The 22,887-nt window shown below is 37.1% G+C and overlaps 2 protein-coding genes across 2 annotated transcripts in view; one reads left to right on the top strand and one right to left on the bottom strand.

The window, feature by feature from the left end:
- LOC135695987 (uncharacterized) overlaps positions 1–22,887 on the bottom strand; it is a 72,443-nt gene that overhangs the window by 38,934 nt on the left and 10,622 nt on the right. The window contains exon 2 of the mRNA XM_089112424.1: positions 11,214–11,376. The gene's annotated coding sequence lies outside the window, so the exon portion shown is untranslated. The remainder of the gene's footprint in view (positions 1–11,213; positions 11,377–22,887) is intronic.
- LOC135695988 (lysyl oxidase homolog 2B) lies at positions 2,043–22,179 on the top strand. Its single transcript, XM_065215234.2, has 11 exons — positions 2,043–2,441; positions 6,761–6,962; positions 10,138–10,305; positions 12,520–12,732; positions 13,872–14,066; positions 15,497–15,637; positions 16,396–16,564; positions 17,269–17,403; positions 19,116–19,412; positions 19,984–20,304; positions 21,787–22,179. Exons 1-11 carry the CDS (start codon positions 2,215–2,217, stop codon positions 21,954–21,956), a joined length of 2,238 nt encoding a protein of 745 aa, XP_065071306.2. The 5' UTR covers positions 2,043–2,214; the 3' UTR covers positions 21,957–22,179.

Genomic DNA, 22,887 nt, shown 5'->3' with positions numbered 1-22,887 from the left:
TTCAGGAGACAGTGTTTGGTGCATAAGGAAAGAGATGTGCTAGTGTAACATTTTAGGACTTGTATTTTTCAGTAATTATTGTTATTATGTTAAGCTAGATTCTTTGACTATAATCAACTTGATTTAAACACTTAGGAGTCGAGAATAGCGATAAGAGCGGTCTACGGAGACTCAGGAGGGTTCAGAATCAATGAAGGATACCACCAAGGGTCAGGCCTAAGCTCATTTGTATTTACTTTGGTGATGGATGACTTAAAGATCATGGCGACTGGGAGGAAAAACTGGTTGGAAAATAAGAGGATTAGAGACAAAAAGAGATTAGAAGACTAATTACTGAAAGTAAACGTATTGGAAACAAAGTAAAGATATGATCTTAAGATTAGTTCAAAAACTGAGTAGAAAAACACAGGGGCGTAGCTAACGGGGGGCGTAGGGAGCTGTGAACCCCCAACTCTACATGAGTTTGTCGTTAGATCTTCAGTTGGTCCAAAAATCCTTGGTTTGTCGGTAATATCGTTTGCCGGAAGGTGAAATTGTACTCAATTTCTCTTCATCAATATCCTTGCCAAAGCTACTGTCAAGAGAAAATATGGCCCTATTAGATACAAAATTTCTACCCTATCGATGGTTAGGCCACTGATAAAAAAATGACCCAAGAGAAAAAGACTAAAAGAGGCCTAGGATAGGATAGAGAAATGGCCAAAAGAGAAGATGCAAGAGACTTTATAGGAAAATAAGATGGGAGATATTGACATCTGAAATTTGGAAACAAGGCTGGTGATGAAAATGATAATGATGTACCATACTGATCAACAGATGTCAAAATGTATTTAGACTTATCGTCCAGGTTTAGGAGTTTCAAGTAAAGGAGAATTTGTACCTTAGGAGATGTGAAACACCAAAGGTTCGAAAAGGGCTTAAAATTGTCTTTTGTAGAAGATATATTCTCAGGGTTAAGTAAGACTCCAAAAAATGATTTCACAGTGAAGAAATTGGAAAAGCCGAAAGCTGTTTCTTGAGACTAAAAAATTCTCAAAATCTAGCAGATAACCAACAAGCTTTAAAAATACTTTAGAGAATACATTAAAATAAAAAGAACATAAAAGAACTAACTGCGAATTTGTCAAAGAATCTCAGCCCAATTTCCTCCTTGGCTGAAAGAGTCTCTTTCCAGCAAAAGGGTAGCCTTTCTGCAAGATTTTGAAAGATTTCTGCAAGATTGGGCAAATATGCTGGCTGAAAAGAAAATAGTAAAAGAAAAGGAAATTGCTTTTGAACAAACCATTAACTAAAATATCATACACTCTTTCTTTATACAGGAACAATATATACAGGAAAAAATTAAGAACAAGGTGGGGCTGAGGTACCGTAAAATATAACTTTGAACGAAGTTATAAAACCTCCTTAAAAATTCTATGAAGAAAGAGGAGTTTCTGTTATCTAAGGATGCTTTGTCGGTAAAATTTTAAATGTGTGTCGATAAATTGTCTTAGCAAATGTTGCCTCCCTTTTAGCAAAATATCTAGGGATTGCACTCTCTTGAAGCACCTCATTCTCCCCAACAATTGAACAAAAAATTAAGAACAATCCAACCTTAAAACTCAGGCCCATCGGAAGGAGCCCCCCCCCCCATAAATGGTGAAACTTTAGTATGTTTCCTTCATTGTACTGAATGAGAAGGAAAACAATAGGCAGCACCAACCCCCCCCCCCCCCCCCCCCCAATATGAATTTCGTTCCGACGGCACTGAAATTACAATTTACTGGCCTTATAAAAAAGAGTGTAAGTAACGATTTGCCTTGCAGCCTTCGCGGCAGCCTTAGCTTCGATCATAACAGCTAAAATCAGTGTGATATTGTGTTCCATGCAGGAACTCACGCTCGTGTAACTGAAAAGTTTTGGTTACTTTTCTTCTGTACATCGGTTCCTGGGAGTGTCCAATTTTACGACCAATCTTTCATCGCAAGGAAGTCGCCTTTATTGTCTTATTCTCTTGATTTGTCAACACCGTTGAGTGACATCCCCTTCAATTAATAATCTATTTCCACTTACCGCTTATCGCCATCGGTATGTTTTACATTTGTTGACACATTACACACAAGAAAGCTGACCTTGGATTTACACTGTACTATTTACATTGTCGTGCAAACTGCAGACAGTCTCCGCTGCCTTCAAGAGCGCTAGTCCGTCACTGTAATATCGTCGACAAGAAATATGTTAAACCTCGTAAAAGTATTTTTCTGTTTATTCTTTGCAATTGTCTGCAGTTCAGAAAAAGTTCAATTAAGACTCGCGGATGGCAATTCAACGAATGAAGGCAACGTGCAAGTGTATTTCGAAGGAGAATGGCGATATGTCTGCGACGATCATTTCGATGAAAGAGAGGCAAAGGTCGTTTGCCGTCAGTTGGGTTTTTCAAGGCCAGTCAATTTTACAGTCAAGTAAGTTTTTGTTCAAATTTAAAACCATAGAAAAAACACTTCTACATACACATGATTGGGTACATACAATTATATTTACCGGTTCTACCTTGGCTATATAACTTAACATTGACCGGTGAATTCCTTGCGATTCGGGCTCGTGTATCATTCGATTACCCGTTAATGAAAAGCAAGAACTTAAGAATGACATGTTACAATATAAAACACATTAAAATAGTAACGAAGTCCTTTGATTTCTATCATTGCCCGCACTACTTATTCATTTCATTTAGCAGTGAGACAGAGGTGTCTGAGAAATTTTTCACCAAACCAAATTTTTATGCTGTCATTACGTAACACACACAACATTGAAGCTAGTTGACTTGCAGGCAAATGGTTAGTGGTTAGTAAAAGTAGGATTGGTCGTGACACGAAGAAATGCTACAGCAGGAAACTGTAAGTGTCATAGTGGACACTTTCGGGACAAAAAGGCAATTTCATAACACCGACAATGCAACTGCTGATCAGTTCATGATTTTTCAGCGACCACCACCGGTTCCCCATATTCGAGTAATTATGATAAGAACATATTTACAACATATTTTCTTATGTACACTACACAAAACTTGTTAGCATAATGGAAAGTTTTTAACAGGCAGTGCCGCGAACGGTAGGATTAATTGGGACACCATTTTTGAGAACCATAGAAACCATCGTTCTTTGAAAAGAAAGGATTTTTATAATTTTTGGGAGGAGCGAGCCCCACCCCCTCCCCCTCCTCCAAAGAAAGCAATAATAGCTTCGCCCCCGGCAGTCATTCCAAAACAAGACCTCTTGTGTTATCAATCATGAAGAAACTCTGTTCACAGTAAGTGATTACATAAGAATTTTGTACGCTCTCCGCAGAATCCAGTGTTATTCCTTAAGGGCTAATGGCTATATCTGGTATTTGCCCTGAAAACCAAAATGTTTTATGAAGCTTTTTTGCAATACATTCATAAGAACATATAAACATATTGCTATAGTACAAATCGGATTGTTTATAATCTTTGTTAATCAATTGATAGAAGGATGTCAAAAAGTGTCAATTCATGAACGGGCTATCAATATTTCTCGCATAATTAAAAACATAGAAAATCCGTTCAGCCAAAAGACAAAATGGCGGAATCGAATGAAGCTGGTTGTCCTTTTAAAGAATCCTTTTAAATAAGGTTTAATCAATTTAATTCTTACAAAGAAAGATACATGGATTTGTTATTCTAGTCGTTTCTCGAAAAAGGATGTTCAGACTTTTAAGCCCTTCAGCTCTACACGTCTGCAACAAAGGCATTCTTTTTGAGGGGGTGGGGGGGGGGGGGGGTGGTAGGTTCCAATGATGACCTCAATTCAGGCAGTTAAGATTCGTCACGTATTCAATTTTCTTAGTTGGTAATGCTAGGGAAAGGATCTAGTGCACATAGCTACGCTCTAGCAAGGGGAAATAAGAAGGGATTAGGAAGAAAGAGAAAGAGAGGAGAAACTAAGCTTATTTATTTTAGTTTTGAATAAAGACAGTTTGTAAGAGTCTAGAAAACAAGAAGGGGTTAGAGTATTTCAAATTTTACAAGACCTAGGGAGGAAGGAAGAGTTATGGGGTTGAGTTAGTGCGTTTGGCAAAGAGATTTGGAAAGGGTGAACACTGGAAGAGTGTCTGGTATTGCGTGCATGTCTCAGAGGACCTGAAACCATATCTCTGATCTCCTGCAACCAATGGCCGTGGTAAGATTAATAAAAAAAGCGAGATCAGCAACAGACCCGATGGGAGCAAGGCTGAAGAGACTTGTTGAGGTTGCAGTTATTAAATTGAAGAGCGTTCGAAGATTTAATGTCTTTGTCGTTCGATAATGCTTCAATTGAATGAAATTTCGTTAAGCTTTTCACAAATTTATTCTGTCACTAAATTTAGGTACATTTGGTGGGATCAGATGTCCAGGCAACGTGATAGTAAAGTGATTTTATTGTCGAAAAGATAGTGGTGGTTAAACGAACTTGCTTAGGTTGCTAAAGAAATTGACTGACTTTTCAATTGGAAAACCAACTTGTAACTCATTATAAGTTTTGAGGTTTGAGAAAGTTTATCAAAGTATTTAGGTCTTGATTTCAAATTTCCATTAGTGCCACAAAGAAATTAAAAGTGAGGGAGGATTTTCGCTCTTCACTGGCTTTTATTTAGTAAATTGGCACCATTATCGACTAAATTGAGGTCGCACTCCCAACAAAAATCTCCGTATTTGCTTTAACAAAGATAATTGCTATGTTTTTTAGCAGTGCGATCTCCGGAGTTTTCCTCCGCACACACCCGTACCACTCTTTCTCCGCACATTCTGTGACCAAGAGAATATAAACTAGTCTTGAGAGAGCAACTAAACACTGTGGCAAAAAACATACAGGACCTGGTATATTAGAATTTTTGCGGGTAGTTGAGAATATGAACCAATCAGAATAGAAAACCCATAGAAACCAAAAGAAATTAGTTGAATATAAACCAATCAGCATTGCAAAACATGCCTTTCTAGAAAATACTTATTGAAATGACGGATTCTGAAAAATAAACCGGGTCATTAAAAACCCACATACGTCGTCTTTCCTTTGAACAATGAAATTAAAAAGGGCTCTATTTTCAAAAGGATACCAGGATATGTACAATCACTGCCAAAAGTCTTGGAACACTAACGTAGGTTTGCAAAGGCAAATTCAGCCATCCCCCTCTCCCCCTAGAAACAATGTTGATTTATTATAGAAAATTGAAAGGGGTTGTGGAGTACGCTTCTTCTTGTGGCTTGTTTGATTTTTTCTTTACTTTCAACATTGCCTTGGGGGGAAAGGGGGACGGAAGTAGTAGTATTCGGGAAAACAAATGAACAAAGCACAGCGCAAAGTGTTGGGTGTTCCAAGTAATTTTGGCAGTGATTGTAGTTCAAAGACGAAAAACCTTGATACTGTTGCTTAGCACGATCATTAGAACGAAGTCGTGCATTGTTCAATATTTTTCGTCACTTTTGGAAACAGAACCCAGTGTCAAGATTTCAAGATTTCGCATGAACCAGTGATAGAACTTCCATTCAAAATGACATTGTATGAAGCGGCATGAACAGCCTGGATATCTGGACAATCATGACCTGAGGATACTAATGACGAATGTCAGAATCTTTCGAGATTAACCTTTTTTTTAGAGCTGCAAACACAGACGATGACAATATCTATTGAAAGGAAATAAGTATTGAAAATGCCCCAGAATCATGAATAGAATTTCCCAGACTGAATCCGTTGAGCTACCACGAACTGAGCTGTGCGAATTTACATAAAATTAAACAAACTGCAGGATTATAGTCCGCTTTGAACTTAGAATACAAGCAAATGGATTGAGGATTTGCGTAAAGACGAGTTGTTTGATGTAAAGGATCCATGCTTAATCTAGATCCTTTTGACGCATTCCACCCCAATAGCTAGCAGATGGGACATCCTGGAAATTGATTAAGATCCTCTTGTTCACTTGTTTTATATCTAGCTCCTTACATACCAATTTTAGAACAGGATAACTTGCTCTCCTTCTGAGTTCTATTGAATGGAATTATTAATACTCCCCTCTCTAGTTTTGATTAAACTCCAAACCTCGAATTCAGTCCTTTTAGTGCCAGAAGTTTTGAATTAATCTAAATATTTCGAAAACACTGGCAGTATAGTTTTTTTGTAAATTTTTTACATTTGTTTAGCTATTAAGGCGAAAATAAGTTCAAAAATTTGCCCGAAAATTTCGAGTTAATTTTCTGAAAACGACCCCTCCAAATTGTGTATCCAACACAGAAGGTAAGTTAAGACCTTGTCAACAAAGGCCTGGGCCGATTTTCATTGCTATTCAGTTCGATTCAGTTCAATTCAATTCAATTTTGCTCACAAATTAATAGTTATATTAAAAGTGATAATGATAAACTACTCACTCTGTGCGACCCAAATGAAGCATGGCTTACCTAGATCGCGCCGCAAAATAAAGTTTAAACGAAAGCAGATAACTAGCAAAGCAATTAAATATCGAAAAGACACAACTCACCAATAATGACGCCTTACTTTCTTTCTTAATGTTTTAAAGTGTGGCATGGATTTCAAAAGACGGTTGAAGTTGATCACACTTTCGTACTCCTGTGTTTGGAAAATTTTATGTAGCTGCCCCAATTTTTAACGGATTTGACTTTGTTAATTCTTTGTTAATAACGGATATTTCGTAGCTTTGTTAGGTTTGATACGTTGCCCATAGGCAATATGTTTTTCAACTGTCTAACGCAGTGATTGGTTTGCTTTTTTAGGGGAAAATATCCTAGATCTTCAAATTTCAGCTACTGGCTAGATGACCTGTATTGCTATGGTCACGAGGAGAATCTGGGATACTGTTATAGTAGAAAAATTGGATCTCATAATTGCAAGCCAAACGAGGAGGCCGGGGTCATTTGTTCGAACGAAACGGACAAGGGTCCTACCAAACCAGTACCTTCGAAAGCAAGTGGCGAGGTAATGATTTTAAATTGTATCTCAGAGAAATTAGAGTAATTAGAAATCCCTTGTTATTTTCAAACGTTACAATGTGACAAAACACAGGAATCTATCGAGCAATGGCTGAGAAGTACTAATATAACAAAGTCTCTCTGACTACTGCAGTTTTGCCTTCGTACTTCAGCTTACTAGCCATAGCCTGTGCTCCAGACCCCTATTTCAAGTTAGGGGTCTGGAGCACAGGCTAACTAGCCAAACCATAACAACAGTAATCCTTAAATTCAGTGGCGTAGATATAGGCGGACAGGGAGGGGGGGTGGGGTGGTCGAAAAAACTTCCTGTAAACCTAAACAGTTATTTCGTCGGAAATTTTTTAACCTTGTTGAAAATTAAACATGGATGTCAATTTGTTTATCTCAGTGTAACATTTTGAGAGGAAAGACTTCAAAGCTGAATATAACATTATTCTGAGTCATGTTGGCAATTTTTCAATAAGGTCATGGTACTTGAAAATGCCTTTTTTGAATAGAAGACTAGAAAATCTTCAATTAGTATGATTTATGAGACTTAACTTTTAGGGAATAATGAGACTTTATCTCCTGTTTTCTTACAGTTCTTATTTCGTTATGTTATGTTGAAATTTATGGAACACAATAAAAATGTTTGTTGGATTTTTGTCGAAAAAAATTTAAATTCATTCCCCCTCCTATGAATTTCCTTATCTATGCCATTGCTTAAATTGCTAAGGGGACGTGAAAACTTCTCTCTTGTTTCTAAATTTAACAGACCAAAGTATTTTACTTTTCATTGAATTACAACTCATTGAAAATTCACAATTTACAATTCAGATTTTCTGATGTTGAAAATGATTAGAGTGGAATTGAAGTGAAATCTTCTACGTGGAATTGAAGTGAAATCTTCTACGTGGAATTGAAGTGAAATTGAATTAAAAGAGGTTTCTGGACGTTTCTGAACTGCTATCAAGTATTTTTGTATATTGCTAAAGATGCGATATGAGAGTTTTCTGGTAACTTTATAGACCTAAACGGATTTCGCAACATATACTGTCATAAGTTCAGTCATGTTCTGCGTCACGGGACTGACCTGCCCTATATCAACCAAAGATTTGGCTTTCACTTCGTTAAAAGATGAAAACCTATTTTATTCGTTTTATGGTTTCTTACTCGGTCAGACATGTCCCATTACATTCAGACAATATGGGCCAAAGATTGCACGTAGCAGTCTGTTGTTACATGGCTACGTTTTGTATGGCACGGCATGCAATTTAGATATTTCTACGCAAAGAATAGTTGCATTTAAGAGATACGTTAATGACATAGTTTAGTATGAAATATAACAGTTACAAATCCAAATCCGAAGCATAAATATATCTATGATTGAATACATCTATTAGAACAGTCTTTGGCCTTCGTTGTTAAGTCTTCCTTTCTAATAAACGATCCTACTCATTGATGAACTCCCTTCATTGGAGCAGTTTTGTTCACACGTGCCGTCCGGGTGCAAAAGTTGTTCTCTGGAACGTAAAGGATCAAACGAGAGCGCATTGGGAAGATTGGTTGCAGCGTGCTTGCTGACAAAATGACTCAAATGAAGGAGGGGTGACGGTTTCTTTTACTGACGTAATCTTGCCAATATGTATTTTCAATATAAAACTATCGACCTATCACAGTTCTAGCCGCATTATCAAAGGTCTTTGAACGGCTTCTATATGCTCAGATGGTTGACTTCGCGGATATGTTCTTAGTTCCCTACTTATGTGGTTTTCGGAAAGGTTTCAACACACAGCATGCGCTGTTGAGATTAATGGATATTTGTAAGAATTCCCTAGATAAAAAAGGGGTGGTTGGTGCCTTGCTAATGGATCTTTCAAAAGCGTTTGATTGTAAAGATGCTCAATTATTGATTTATAATTACCTGTCCGGTAGAAAACAAAGGGTGAAATTAAATGGTTCATTCAGCACTTGGCGAGAAACCTTTGCAGGTGTACCACAAGGATCAGTCCTTGGGCCTCGTCTATTTAATTCACATAGTAATGATTTATTCTTAATGGTAACTGATACTGCAGTATGTAACTTTGCTGATGATACTACGATTATCGCAGCTGACTGTCAATTGGATAAAGTGTTAGAACGGCTAGAAACTGATGCTCTTATTCTATCAAAATGGTTTCCAGAAAACTTTATGAAATTGAATGCAGGGAAATGTCATCTTCTTACTTTTGGAACAAACCAAGATGACATTAAGATCAAAATCGGCGAGGCCATTGTTGAAGAAAGCTCTGAAGAAAAACTGCTAGGGGTGATAATAGATAAAAATCTTAATTACAAAAGTCACGTCTCAAATTTATGCAAAAGAGCCAGCCAAAAACTGCATGCCCTTGTAAGAGTATCGCCATTTATGGGTTCTGATAAACCGCGTCTCCTAATGAACAGCTTCATAAAAGCTCAGTTTAGCTACTGACCCCTAATTTGGATGTTCCATGGCAGATGTCTGAATGCTAAAGTGAATAAAATCCACAAAAGAGCACTCAGAATTGTTTATAAAGACAGTCATGCTGACTACGAAGCATTGCTGACTTTGGATAATGCAGTATCAATTCACCAACGCAATCTACAGTACTTGATGATAGAAATATACAAAACCAAACATAACCTGAACCCTAGTTTCATGAGTGAGATTTTTGAAACAAAAAAAGGAACATTATGATTTGCGAACAAAAAATAATCTTTGCATTCCAAAAGCCAGGACAATTTCTTATGATATAGAAACTGTGAAATATTTAGGTCAAAAACTGTGGCAAACACTACCTCACAGTATAAGAGAGTCACAATCATTGGCAACATTTAAAAAATAGTTGAGAGCACACCCTATAGAATGCGACTGTAGATTGTGTAAAATATTTATTGCTGGGTTAGGTTTTATTTAGAACATTATACCATAAACATTTTTAATATTGTAACGTTGTATAAACATTATATCGCTATACCATATCAGTCGTTGCAAAAACATTTTTAATATTGTATCATATATTCATTTAATACTAATTCTATATAGATAGTTGGCCTTAATTAGCTTCTTTATAGCTATTAGACGTTCATTTAGTACGCCAACTTTAAACAAATTATTTATTATTATTATTATTATTATGTTATATATATATTATTCACTTTAGGTTGCAAAAGCTGAGCTGCGCCTTATTGGAAGTGACTCATCAGGTTATATTTCACATGGATATTTGGAGGTATTGCACAAAGGCAGATGGGGTGCAGTTTGTTCCGACGGATGGACAGCTGCTGACGCGTACGTGGCATGCGGCAACCTTGGATACCCAGATGCTTTGGTTAGTTTACTTTTCTAGCATACGTAGAGCATTCGAATGCACTTCTGGGTAATTATGCCACAAAGACCGGGAGCATCCCCAGTCTGCCCTACTGGGGTAGGGAAAACAAAAACGTTGGTCACTTGCTACCTAAGCCAAAGACCTTTCCTCGTAAGGATTTTGTAAAAAAGCCGGATGTCTGCGAATCATAGGATTTGTGACTTAGAGAATAGTCATAGCAATGCAATCAGTTGATTTCGAAAATTCTGGGTGGGATCTTTTCCTGAAAATCCGTTTACCCACAGAATTTGTAAATGAAACCAATTATTGACATTCCTCAAATTATATTTTTATTACAAATACCATTGAATATCTCTGAATGGGCCTAGGCTTATACGAATAACGTAAATAATAAATGTTACTATATGATGTTGTCCAGGTAAATAATGAAACATTGTGGTATAACAGACATATTCATGTTAGAAGGATAAGGAAATCTGCGAATGGCTATCTGGCCATCTTTGTTATCAAAGCTAAACTTTGCGGTGCATCAGATAAGCTTTTTCGCGAAACTATCATTTTTCTCCTCATGATTGATCACATTCTTTCATCAACTTATTCCAAAATAAACATCTTTTTAATCAAAACTGGAACATCCTTTAATAAAGATCATTTTTTCTGACGCCAAGATATCGATCATATTCCACCCAAGCGCTATCTGGTGAACACGTTGTGGTTATGTTACAGACACAGATGAATGTGAAGAAGCCTTATTTTGGACAGACATTCAAATAAGGAATTTTAAAGAGACACACAATTTTAACATTAATTCACACAAAAGCCATAATTGATAGATTCGCGATTCGCAACTAGAGGTGCTAAATGGATAAAATAATGAATATAGTAAGTAAATTGGAGCTCTGACTTACCGACATCAAAGGGATCAACTAGAAATCCACGGCTGAACAATTGTTCCAAAGCTCTTTAGAAGAAGCAAAACCTCATCTATTCACCCTGTTCCTTCGTGTTTATTCATTTTCATTCCAAATACAGGTAGCTGCGTCCACCTATCGAAATTTTGGTTTCAGGTATCTGCGAAAATAATTATACACTTTTTTACACTGCATGATGATGCCAGAAACTACTTTTTCTACATTCTCTCCCAGACTTCTTAGCACATAAAAAAATAGATTTTTGAATATTTCCTAATGCATTTCCCTCTCTCCCCCTGTTGCTTTGTGTAATGTTTGAGAAAAAGTCTGGTCCAATCTTATCCTTTCAGATGATATTCCACTCTGCAGTCAATATTATTTTGGGAGAGACAGGGTGTACGGAGTTGTATCGTACACAAATCACATTGATACCTAATATTCACTATATAACCTCGTGCTCGCTAAATTCTCTTCTCATTACCTCGTGCTCGCTAAAGTTTCTCTAATTAAATCTAACTCGGTCCCAGTTCTCTACTATCCTAAACTGTCCACTAAAGATTACTATTGATCAACAGAACAAATATCAAAGAAAAAGTACCGTACAAGTGTGCAAGGTCTAACATTTATACTAAAACAATATTTTTCAAAACAACTGTTGCACCAAGGAAGATTGGCAGGAATTCTAGTGACCTAGAAAAAAAACTTATTTCGAGAAATCTATGTTTTTATCAGCCATTCGAGTTACCCGAGGTGTCCAGCATACGACCTGCGGGTCAGGTGTGGCCCGGGGGCATATTCTGGGGCCCGCGCTAAGTCAATCAACAATTTGGTCCTTGCGTTATGTTTATGGAGTGCCATCATTGCTAAAATGTTAATGATTCATTGTTAGGCATAATTTTATCATTATAAGGCCTAGTCTCAATATAAGTCATACTTTCTCGTTATCATAAGCATACAGAGAAGTATTAACATGACCTTCTTCGCACGTCAACTACAAGTTTAATGTGAGATGTCAATAAAATTTCTGCAATATTAATCCATTAACTGTTCAATACAATATTTGCCGATGATTTACCTTTTTATCTTTTTATCTTACATAACTTTTTATCTGGCTGCTAAGATTATGTCTATGGCCCACAATGTTACACCAAAAAATCAAGCTGGATACCCCTGGCTCAAATCATTCTGATTTTGTCATGCCAAAAACGCATGTCTGAATATTTGCATTGAAACAAACCTTTAGAGAACCTCTGTTCTAAAACATTAGATTTAGCAATGATAACCATGAAATTCTATTTTTCAGGAAAACGCAGGCAAATCACCCAGCATGAAGTACAAGGCAGTTCCCTACTTTTGGATGCGCAGTCTTCGTTGCACAGGATATGAATCAACATTGATAGAATGTGATCACGCTGGCTGGGGACCTCACAAATGCCGTAATAATAATCCAGTTTATTTGCGGTGCCAAATGTCACCGATGTTTCGAGGTGATCAGATAGACCTAGCAACAATACAGGTGCGTGATTGTAATGCAATGCAAGTTGGAAACTATTTGTGTTTCCAGGAAATGTAGGATTTATTTGGTGCAACTGTGTTGGCTATCAGCTGAAAGCTCGTTAGCAGCTGGGTATACCCTTGGTAATTGGGAGGTGCACGAAGAGAGCTCTGCTGTACAATGCCTGCCAAAAGTCTTGGAACACGGGCAACAATTTCCAAGGTTAAGATCAATCATCCTCCTCTCCCCTACAGAACAATGTTGGTTTACTATCAAACGGGTTAGGATTTTAGGAAGCACTTTCTTTTGAACTTCTTTTATGATATTTCTCTAAATCATCAACAATGTTTTAGGTAATTTTTTTTCATGAAAGGAATGAGAGATATCAAAGTCAGCGTAAATTGCTGGGTGTTCCAAGTACTTTTGGCAGGCATTGTAGGCCCTCAAGGAGTATCAGCGATAGTAAGCGGTTTCAAGGCATATATTAAGGCACTAAGAAGCTGGGCTTCATAGATATGTTCCTCTTTACATATTACCGCATCATTGACATTTTCTTTGCTAAAAATATTGTCAGCTACTGCTCTGAAATTTTTCAGATAATCTGTAAGTTTTTATCAGAAAATATTTTTATTTACTGACAATTAATTTTTCTGCTTAAGTTAGTACTTTTCCTTCCTGGAGTAACATATTCTGAGATATGTGGTCATATAATGATGGTTAGGAAAATCCCTTGCACCTTCTCAGAGAATTTTGCAAAATATTTTCGAAACACGAATTCTTTGTTTGAATTTTTTAAAAAATAATTTAACGAGCACTTTAATCTGATAAATAAGAGGTGCTATTTTTTAATGCAGGCAGTTGCCCCTCCTTCACCGATTATAAGCAAATCTTGCGCCCCTTTTTCGGAAACTGTGCGCCGCTTTTGAAGAATGAGAATCAGGTTTCTGAGACTTACAAGGTGAATAATGTGAAAAATATTGTGAAATTCCCCTTACAAGGTGAATAGAGCCTTTTGTCATTAGTTAGGCTCTTAAATTGTTGTATACAGCGAACAGCCGTCGCCAATTTCTGAAAATTTTTCAGTGCCCCCACTACCAACTGCCCTTCCTTCAAATTTGCTCTGGATCCGCCGCTGCTTTAATGCATGTTTTTTATGCCAGGCACATGAAATCCGTTTGCGGGCCGGATACCGTTATTCAGAGGGAAGAGTAGAAGTTTTCCGCGAAGGTGTATGGGGTACGATATGTGATGACAACTGGGACATCAGAGATGCAAATGTTGTTTGTAGACAGGCAGGGTTTGGAACAGCATACGAGGCGGTCCGCGATGCCGGCATTGGGGCTGGATTCGGCAGGGTATGTTACCTTAATGATAGTCCTGATATTTGTTCCTTGTATTTCTGTAATACGCTGCCTTATATTGGTTAGTATGTTAGTAATGTATATAAGTTTATAAGCTATTCAAGTCATAAAGACCTTTTCATAAGTAATCTGACACTTCTGCGTGGAACAGTTTGGGAGCTCCATTCCAAACCAAACTGTAGTTTTAAAAGAACTGGACACAAAATCCAAGACGATGAGCGTCTTATGTCACCAGAGAGATTCGTAAGTATTTCCATCAAAATTTAGCTCTCTTATGTCCTGCAATTTTGATCGTTGATCAAAAAATATAGTGACAGTTGTCATTTACAAGCTGAGATTTGTGATTAAGAGACCATATAGAGTTTTGTAGCCTCCGTGCATTAGAAAAATATATGATTTCATTTGCCTTCTTGTGTAGAGACATAAATCTCATTTATTATTCACTTTGCCAGGTTCTAATACTTTTCCTTCCCTCTTCAAACAATTCGCTGTCTGCTAGATCCTTTCAGTGATCTAGCCATCTTTAAATTAACCTGTCCGTTTATAAGTGGATTACTATACAAACTACAATTGGCACTCCAGGCTCCCTCTACAAAAGAATTATTGGAAAAATGATCAATCTCACTTTTCTATCTGATTGAAATATCTTTCTATCTGGTTTATTTAAATATGGATCGATCAAAAGCGTAACTTAAAAAATTTCTTCTCAGACAATATCGGGTTTTATGGAAGTTAACTAAGGCCATTTATTTCTCGCAATATTTTATAATGCGTTTTCAAAGCTGCAAGATGTAGATTAAACAAACACAAAATGATATACTATAGTACATTTGAAAGTAAGAAAATTGCCCAGTTCTAGTACCGTCCAATCTATCTTTTTAACAATTATTTTTAACAGTCTCTCTTGTGCAAAAAATCAAGCCATTGCATTTTTTGCGCATTGTAGTATATTTTTGTAAGTAAACTGATTTTCAGTTAGTTGAATTGAGACAGCATGATGCCAAGACGTTATAAGAAAAGTTTAATATAAAAAGTATTACATTAAACCTTTCTTGATTGTTGTGTTCCGTATAGTACCAAGACGCTCTGGGCAGGGTAAATCTTGAAGTTTACTTTGTCTATTTATCATTGTGAAAATCAATTTGGTAAACTCTTTTCTTTCTTCAAAATTACTGTATGGATACAGATGCATTATTGAAAAGCCATCGAATCTTCAATTACCGAGTTGATTCCTTTGCAAAGGTTTAATTTTGGGCAGGGTTGAATTTTGAGGTATACACGTTAGTACCAACGTTTACTGGATAAATTTACGTGAAATATTAAAGAGGTTATAGATAGTAGATAGTCCAGGTATTTCTTGTGGAAGATTAGGGACCTAAACAAACGTGTTTAACTTTCTCAACGAACATAAGCATCTCTTGTAGATATGGATGGATGAGGTTAATTGCACTGGTAATGAGCATGACGTCAGAAATTGTGCTCATGGCGGGTGGAAACAATCGGACTGTGGTCACAACGAAGACGCCGGGGTTCGATGCCATCACCCTCATTCTCAGAAGCCAGATGTAAGCATGCACACTCTTGACTGTCTTTTAACGTAATCATCGAATCTTTCTGCCTGTCAAAACGACTGGCAGAAATTTTGGTACACCACGCCCAATTTGTTCACATTGTCTAAAGCACCTCTTCTCCTCACCAAACGATGCTTTTATTCGATTCTATAAGCTCCTTCATCAAATGGATCCTTGTCGGACAGTAATATAATATTTATATTTGGCTTTACAGCTTATATTGTATTGGGAGGAAGGTGGTGCGCTGTCCCTTTTACGCTAGAAATGTTTTCAAAACAAAGCTTAAGGTCTACAGGACTAATTAGTTCGAGGTATCTAGAAAATGGGTGTCTAAAAATCATACAGAAGTCATAGATAGAAGGAAAGCTTTAAGGATTATCGTCATTAGTTGTTATACTTTGAGTTTTCATGTATTTAAATTAATATTCGTATGCAGCAATGCTGAAGTAGATATATAAATGAAGTAGCCAGCAAAAAGCACGTATGGACAAGTGCCAGGTAATTAATAATGGTTAAGTCCAATACCCAAGATACTTGACTCCCAAAGCGAGGGTCGCCGCGTTCAAAATAATGATTTCTGTTGCTCGTCTCCCTAACAACTACGGTTAATCACAATAATCATTTACGTTTATTTCCGGTCAACATTCAGGGTATCACCTACGATTTCAAATTCACACTTGTATCACAATCATAGTGATCGTATAAGAGACGACAACAATGAAAACTGAACAAGCATTCTGATACTTTCGTAGTTTCGCCTCGTCGGTGGACCGAATAATATGACTGGCCGTGTGGAGGTTAAAGTTAACAACAAATGGTATGGTATTTGCGGGATTGGTTTCGGAAACACAGCTGCAGAGGTGCTCTGTCGAGAGCTAGGTCTTGGCTATGCAGTTCGCGGTTTCACAACAAGCAAATTTGGTAAGATCGTTTTGAAAGTTTGATGAAAGTTGTATATAATAACCAATAATAAGGTAATTGTTTTGCTTGGTCTAGAGTAGAAATTGTGTTATTTCACAGTCATAGGGTATCGTTTGAACTTCAAAGCTTATGGAGGGTATCTAAACCTAGTCTTGGACGGGGACGTACCATTTTGGTTCCGCAAGCATGATGAATGCTAAATTTCCCTCTTAATAATTTTGCAATATTTTCTCAAAATAGTACCCATAATTCTGTATCTGTCTTCAAATGGTATTCATAATTCTGTATGTTTATTCAAATGCTACCCATAATTCCGTAAATATTTAAAAATTTGATACTGATAATTCTGCACTTTTCAGAAAAAAGGAACCCCTAATGGCACGACCCCGTACCTCAAAACCCATTAAGGTATCTCCCACGCCCCCCCCCCCCCGACCTTCGAATCCAGCCTCTCAAGGTAGGGCTCTATCAAATCGAAGCTCTCGCTGATTTCCAATCGTAACTTTCACTGAACTCAATCGTAACACAGGGATATAGTGATTACTTCTCGACCTAAACGCCTACTAAAAGGCATTATTGCAATGCTTTAGTGTCGTTAATACAAGCTACGGTGTACCTTCCACGTCTTCAAGCTGTTCATTCAACTTAGCTTGACAATTGACATTTTCAATGCAACTTCTAAGCCAATCCCCTTTCTTAAAAAGGCTTTGCAGATAAATTTGCAATGCACAACGTGCGATGCTCTGGCGACGAGAATTCCTTGAAGGACTGTTATCATACTGGCTATTTTCGTGGCAGTTGCAGATACTATGATATGGCTAGTGTCGAATGCAGCAAAAGTAAGTAGAATTTATCTTTATTTTAAAACCTCACTGCAGGTATAACCACCTTGTTCTTGCCATGGTTAAAGGATGAGGGGTCATTCCCGATAGGCGTTGTTCAAACCTCCTTCGCAGTGTAGTTACAGAAATTCATAATGGTGTTAAGATGTTTTCACCTCGGTCTTGGAATTAATTCTCACCATCCCAGACTGATTTCACCTGTTCCAGAATGATTTTACCAGTACAAGTTGCTGAAATCCCGAATTTCAGGTATTTTTATGTGTCTTTACGGAAAAATACGTTTTCTTTTGTCAAAATTTACACAGAATAGGCCTTGTCAATCAGAGGTACGAACTACAGGAAAGAACAGGCATCAGGCACGTAAATTCCGGGGATGTGGGCTGTGGGGGTTTGGGATGTGAGGGTTGAGGACCTTGCCGATACTTGAAAATTTTTGAATTAGGCGCAATGGCAAAATTCAAGTCGTTATTTCAATGCTTATAAACCTCAAAGAAAAATAATCATAACGCTTATGCCCAGAATTCTCTCAGTTGAGAAAGGAAAGGACAGAACATTATAATGTCAAGGTTCTGTTAATAATAGATTTGAAGAAGGAATTTGGTACCCTTCACCTTACTTGAAATACTGTCAATTTATGTCTCTGGCCGAATTGTTGTTTAAGATTTCAGGCAGTTCAGTTCAAGGATAACGGACATATATCTTTTTCAATGCACACTGGCTTTGTCCTCCAAAGGGCATGCCAAGTTCATTCGAGTAGTTCAATCAAGAAAAAATGCAGAAAACCCCTTGAACTTGAATAAATCGCAAAGAAATTATGCATTGTTTCCAAGCCTTCGAACTATTGTATTGAAGCAGTACCCAAAGACATCTGAAAAAAGGAAAGGCAAATCTAGTGTGCCCAAAATTGCTGACAATTTATGACATCAATATAAGACAAATGAAATCGCTTGTTACTGTGGCATAGAAACTCTGGGTTATCTTCTGTATTTTGCTTTTGATCAAGGTAGCTTCAAATTTTGCGGAGATTTTACTAGCGTTTCTGCTTTCCATGCCATTATGAAGCATGCCCTAGCTGATCAGCCACTTTCGTCAACAGTGGAAATTATGAAACTGCTGACTTTTTTGCAAAAGCTTTGTTTCAGAATGTTTATAATGTTTTAAGAATGTTATCTCGAAAAGTTGGAAAGGGCAAACCGTTTTCAAGCATTTGGCAGACGTTTAAGGTTACGTCATAAAGTACATGTCAGTATATAAAGTACACCTCCAAATGCAACCAACGCAAAATGAAACGTCAGAGCTGTACTTGCAAGAGACCATTAGATACGTCAAGTCCACAAGTAGTCATTTTGTAAAAAGGAAAGAAACGCCTTCAAAATAATTTCAAAAATCTAGGACAAGAGATTAATTTGATTTGATGATATAATGGGAAACCTGAGTCAGCATATTCGTGTTTTATTGCTGTTTAACTGAAGTGAAAATTCAACAAAAAATTCATGTTTTAACTTGATTAATATTATGAATCAAGAGAACATAATTTTAAAAATTTACTACAGGTAAACCTACATTTATCAATGAAAACGGTGTATCAACGAGAAGGCAATTTAGCTTGTTTCCCTTTTTATAAAGTCTCCTCAAAAACAGAGGCTACTTGGTGACTATTTATAAGCTCTATTGACTTAATCTTAAATTTGTATTGTAAATCCTTGCAGAGGCTCCTGATCTGGTGATGGATTATTTCTACCTTAAAGACAGCTTTCAGGTTGAAAACCCTTATCTTGCTCAACTGGCTTGCGCCTTTGATGAAGGCTGTCTTGCATCTACAGCCAATTGGTATATGCATACGTATCCCGAGATCTACACGCGGAAACTTCTGCGGTTCAGTGCAAGGTTTTGGAACCGCGGTACAGCTGATTTTATTACCAACGTCAAAAAAGAGGACTGGCAATGGCATGATTGTCATGCGCACTACCATTCAATGGAAAGATTCGCAGACTTTGATCTTATAGGTAAGAATTCTTTTGTTGATAGGTACTCCTATTACAGCAAAAATGTTTTGTTTAAAGTGAGGTAGGAAAAGAACGTAAAAACTCCAAAAGCTCAAAGCCCAAGATTGAGATACATAATTTTGATATTTGGTATAACATTTCCATATATATTTTATAACATTTGAGTGTGCACAGCTCTGCCAATACGGCATCGAGCATTATATTACAGCATGGCAAACAGTGAGTATTTTGTCATTCACAACATTAAATCGTTATAGCAAAAAACCACAATCCTCGTTATAAGTTGTTCAATCCTTAGCAAAAAAGCACAGGATCATCGAGTTCTGTCATAGTTTTTACTAGATCAGGGTTTTGGGGGAATTATTGTCAAAAATTATTTTAAGAGAATGCTACCAGTTATATATTCTGAAGTTAATTCTTGTCATACTCAAGAAATTGACCCTCTTAATATTCAGAGTATAGCAGCATTTGGAGTATACGAATTCGGAGCTACATTTCCAAAAGTAAACATATTTTGAAATTTGCGTATGGAATAGGTAAACATTAATTTCATTTCCTTTTGGTATCACAGATGATAAGCAAACGAAAATAGCTGAGGGACACAAAGCAAGTTTTTGCCTAGAAGACTCAGAATGCGACGATGGAGTGGAGAAGTTTTACAATTGCAAAAATAAAGGAGACCAAGCAATATCAGTACGCTGTGCAGATAACTACAAAAACAACATTGATTGCCAGTGGATCGATATAACAGATGTACCGAATGGAGAGTATAACATTCGAATAAATGTAAACCCAACGAGGGGCGTTCCTGAGTCAGATTACAGTAACAACGCTGCCTACTGTAGAGTTAAAATCGACGCTACTACTGCAGTTGCAAAAGAATGCTCTATAGGTATGTGAAGTTTGTTAGCCTTTTTTATTACTTGCCGTTATCCCACAGAGATAGGGCCTAACATTTTGCTCCAAGTGTGTTTTTACCTCGCCGCCCACTTCTCTCCTGAATTCTATTATTCTATATTAAGTGTTTCCAATTGGTTTATTTGTCTACTTACGTTCGAGCTCTGCTGGTAAAAGTTTAATTATCTCCAGAGATTTTGAAGCGTGTTACTTGCTAGGCCAATTCAATGATTGAATGAAATTTAATCAGAGTTGATTTTATGAGGGGTATTTGACCTTTAACTTATTCGCCTCGTTTTGGTGTCTTGTGCCACGCTTCCTCGCGTTCCGCTTTACTCGCTTATTTGCAATGCAGGGGAGTATTTTGGCCTCCTGCGTATTTGGTTTGTAATACTAGGGTAAGTCTTTGTTAATCTAGGAGTATTTAAGGTTTTGCCTTAGAGTGGGTCACACCTTGCTTGGTGTAGCCTAGTGTGTATTTATTTTCCGAGCCCTCTCTCTCTCATTGTGTTTCTTTGTATGTGAATTACTTTTCGGTATAGCTTTGCGTTTTGAGTTCCTTTCACGTTATCGCTGAAACCTCTTAAACCTTTGAGCATCCTTTATGCTGTTTAGTATTTTATGCTGTTTAGCGTTAGGTAGGATTGTTACAGACTCTTAAAGGGGGAAAAGAGGCTTTTCTTATCCATTCCCTCCCCATTATAAAGCAATTTTAGGACTATTGTGTAACTTTCCTTAGTAATGTCTTCCTGATGGAGGTTTGCGGTAGGTTGCGCGATTTGCGAGGATGCACCAACGGCCATACTCACTCTTGAAAACGTGAGAACGTGGCCACATGACTGACCTTCTAATGTCTTTGGCATGTTTTTTGAGGGAGCTTTTGTCCTTCAGTTTGTATTGGTATTCTATTCCCGAGTTAGAAAATTAACACAAGTGGCACTATAAAACTTTATAATTGCCCTATATTCATCACTGTGGTGTATGCAACCTGGTTTCAATATAGTTGTGTCGGGTGTGCGTGTTGTATCTGATGAATGTGATTTCCTAGTCGTTTGAGATTTCCTAGTCGTATGGCGTTGTGAAGGTCGTATCTGTCGTACTCACTTCTTACTTCAATGTTCCCAAATAATCATGTGGGACACAAAAATACTTATCTGAAACAACATGTACATCCGGCACGACAATATCAAATTCAGGCTTTATTTTAAAATGGAGCACGCATCCTCTAAATTTCTAGCGAGTTTAACTCGTAATTCAAGAATTTAGCATTTTCTTCACAATTTTGTTCAATTTGCAAATTAAGATTCGAAACAGAAATTAAGTTCTCTAGACAACTTAATTCACCACAAAAAAGTTTCGATTGGCAAGACACATATAATTCACAAACTGCTCGTAATTCAATATTTTCAGTCGTTATTACCTCGGTTATTACCTTAAGCATTCATTCCATTCATTAAACAAAATCAATACATTTCAGAACCGTGTGAAAAGAGAGCTCATGGTGGAAACTCTAACGGAAATTGCTGCGTCTTCCCGTTTATATACAAAACGAAAGTTTATCACTCCTGTACAACAACTGGATTTTCAAAGTTTTGGTGTGCTACATCAAAGAATTATGACGAGGATAAAAAATGGGGACTTTGCTGATATTAAATCTTTAGTATAGTGGCACCTATTTTTTAAATTTGTGCAACATTATATGTTATCTGATAAAATGACTGACAGTATGAAGTCTTTAAAGCGGGAATGTGGTTGAAAATTCATTATTTAATATAAATGAGTCTGGATTTGAATTTTGGAAGGATTGACTTCTTTTGATGATTTGTAACTTAAAGTTAATCAAATTATATCACATGGTTATTATTTCATATTTCTGGACTCTATTTTCTTTTGTTCCTGCAAAAGTCTGTGACAACAATAGCAAACAGTGGGAGGAGGGGGTACAGCAGAGAGGCAATTCTTTCAGCAAGCTATTCTGTAAATCCATATGAGCAAACCTGAAGTCCTTTATGGTCGGAAATATCCACTGTTGCCCTCGACACAAAGTCTGCAATTTTACCTCCTTCTCTTTTCTACATAACAATCGTAATTCAGCAGATGAAAATCGTATTGGCTGTTTACTTCTTTAAAATGGTTGGCTAAGATGCTTAAATATGAATCTATTTCCTACTGGCATAGGGAACTCTGCTCCCATATAAACACAAGTTAAAACTCCCTCCCGAGTATTACACACATGTTCATACATAGATCTCCATCCCTTCAGTTTTTGTAGAATCGAAAGCCTCTTTGACGCGAAAAGACCACTATTATGCAAAACGCTGCGAAAACAGGGAATGAATTGTAGTTACTTCGGTAGCTTAACTACATTTCTACAATCACTGCCAAAATTACTTGAAACACCCAACACTTTGCGCTGTGCTTTTCTATTTTCCATTTTTGTTCCCGAATACAACTACTCCCGTCCCCCTTTCCCCCCAAAACAATGTTGAAAGTATAGAAAAATATCATACAAGGCACACGAAAAAGTGTACTCCACAACCCCTTCCTTTTTTTTAAAGTAAATCAACATTGTTCTTTG

This window comes from Rhopilema esculentum, chromosome 14 (assembly GCF_057945365.1).
Source record: "Rhopilema esculentum isolate cy_ngs chromosome 14, ASM5794536v1, whole genome shotgun sequence".
NCBI classification, from domain to species: Eukaryota; Metazoa; Cnidaria; class Scyphozoa; order Rhizostomeae; family Rhizostomatidae; genus Rhopilema; species Rhopilema esculentum.
Note: the sequence above shows the minus strand (reverse complement) of the source record. Positions and strands in the feature narration are given on the sequence as shown.

Bases quoted from the DNA above. Each gene is read 5' to 3' on its own strand.
- LOC135695988 (XM_065215234.2), top strand. From the start codon at position 2,215: ATGTTAAACCTCGTAAAAGTATTTTTCTGTTTATTCTTTGCAATTGTC. The intron at 16,565-17,268 runs GTAAGATCGTTT...TTTCTTAAAAAG, and splicing joins TTTCACAACAAGCAAATTTG to GCTTTGCAGATAAATTTGCA. The intron at 19,413-19,983 runs GTAAGAATTCTT...TTGGTATCACAG, and splicing joins CGCAGACTTTGATCTTATAG to ATGATAAGCAAACGAAAATA.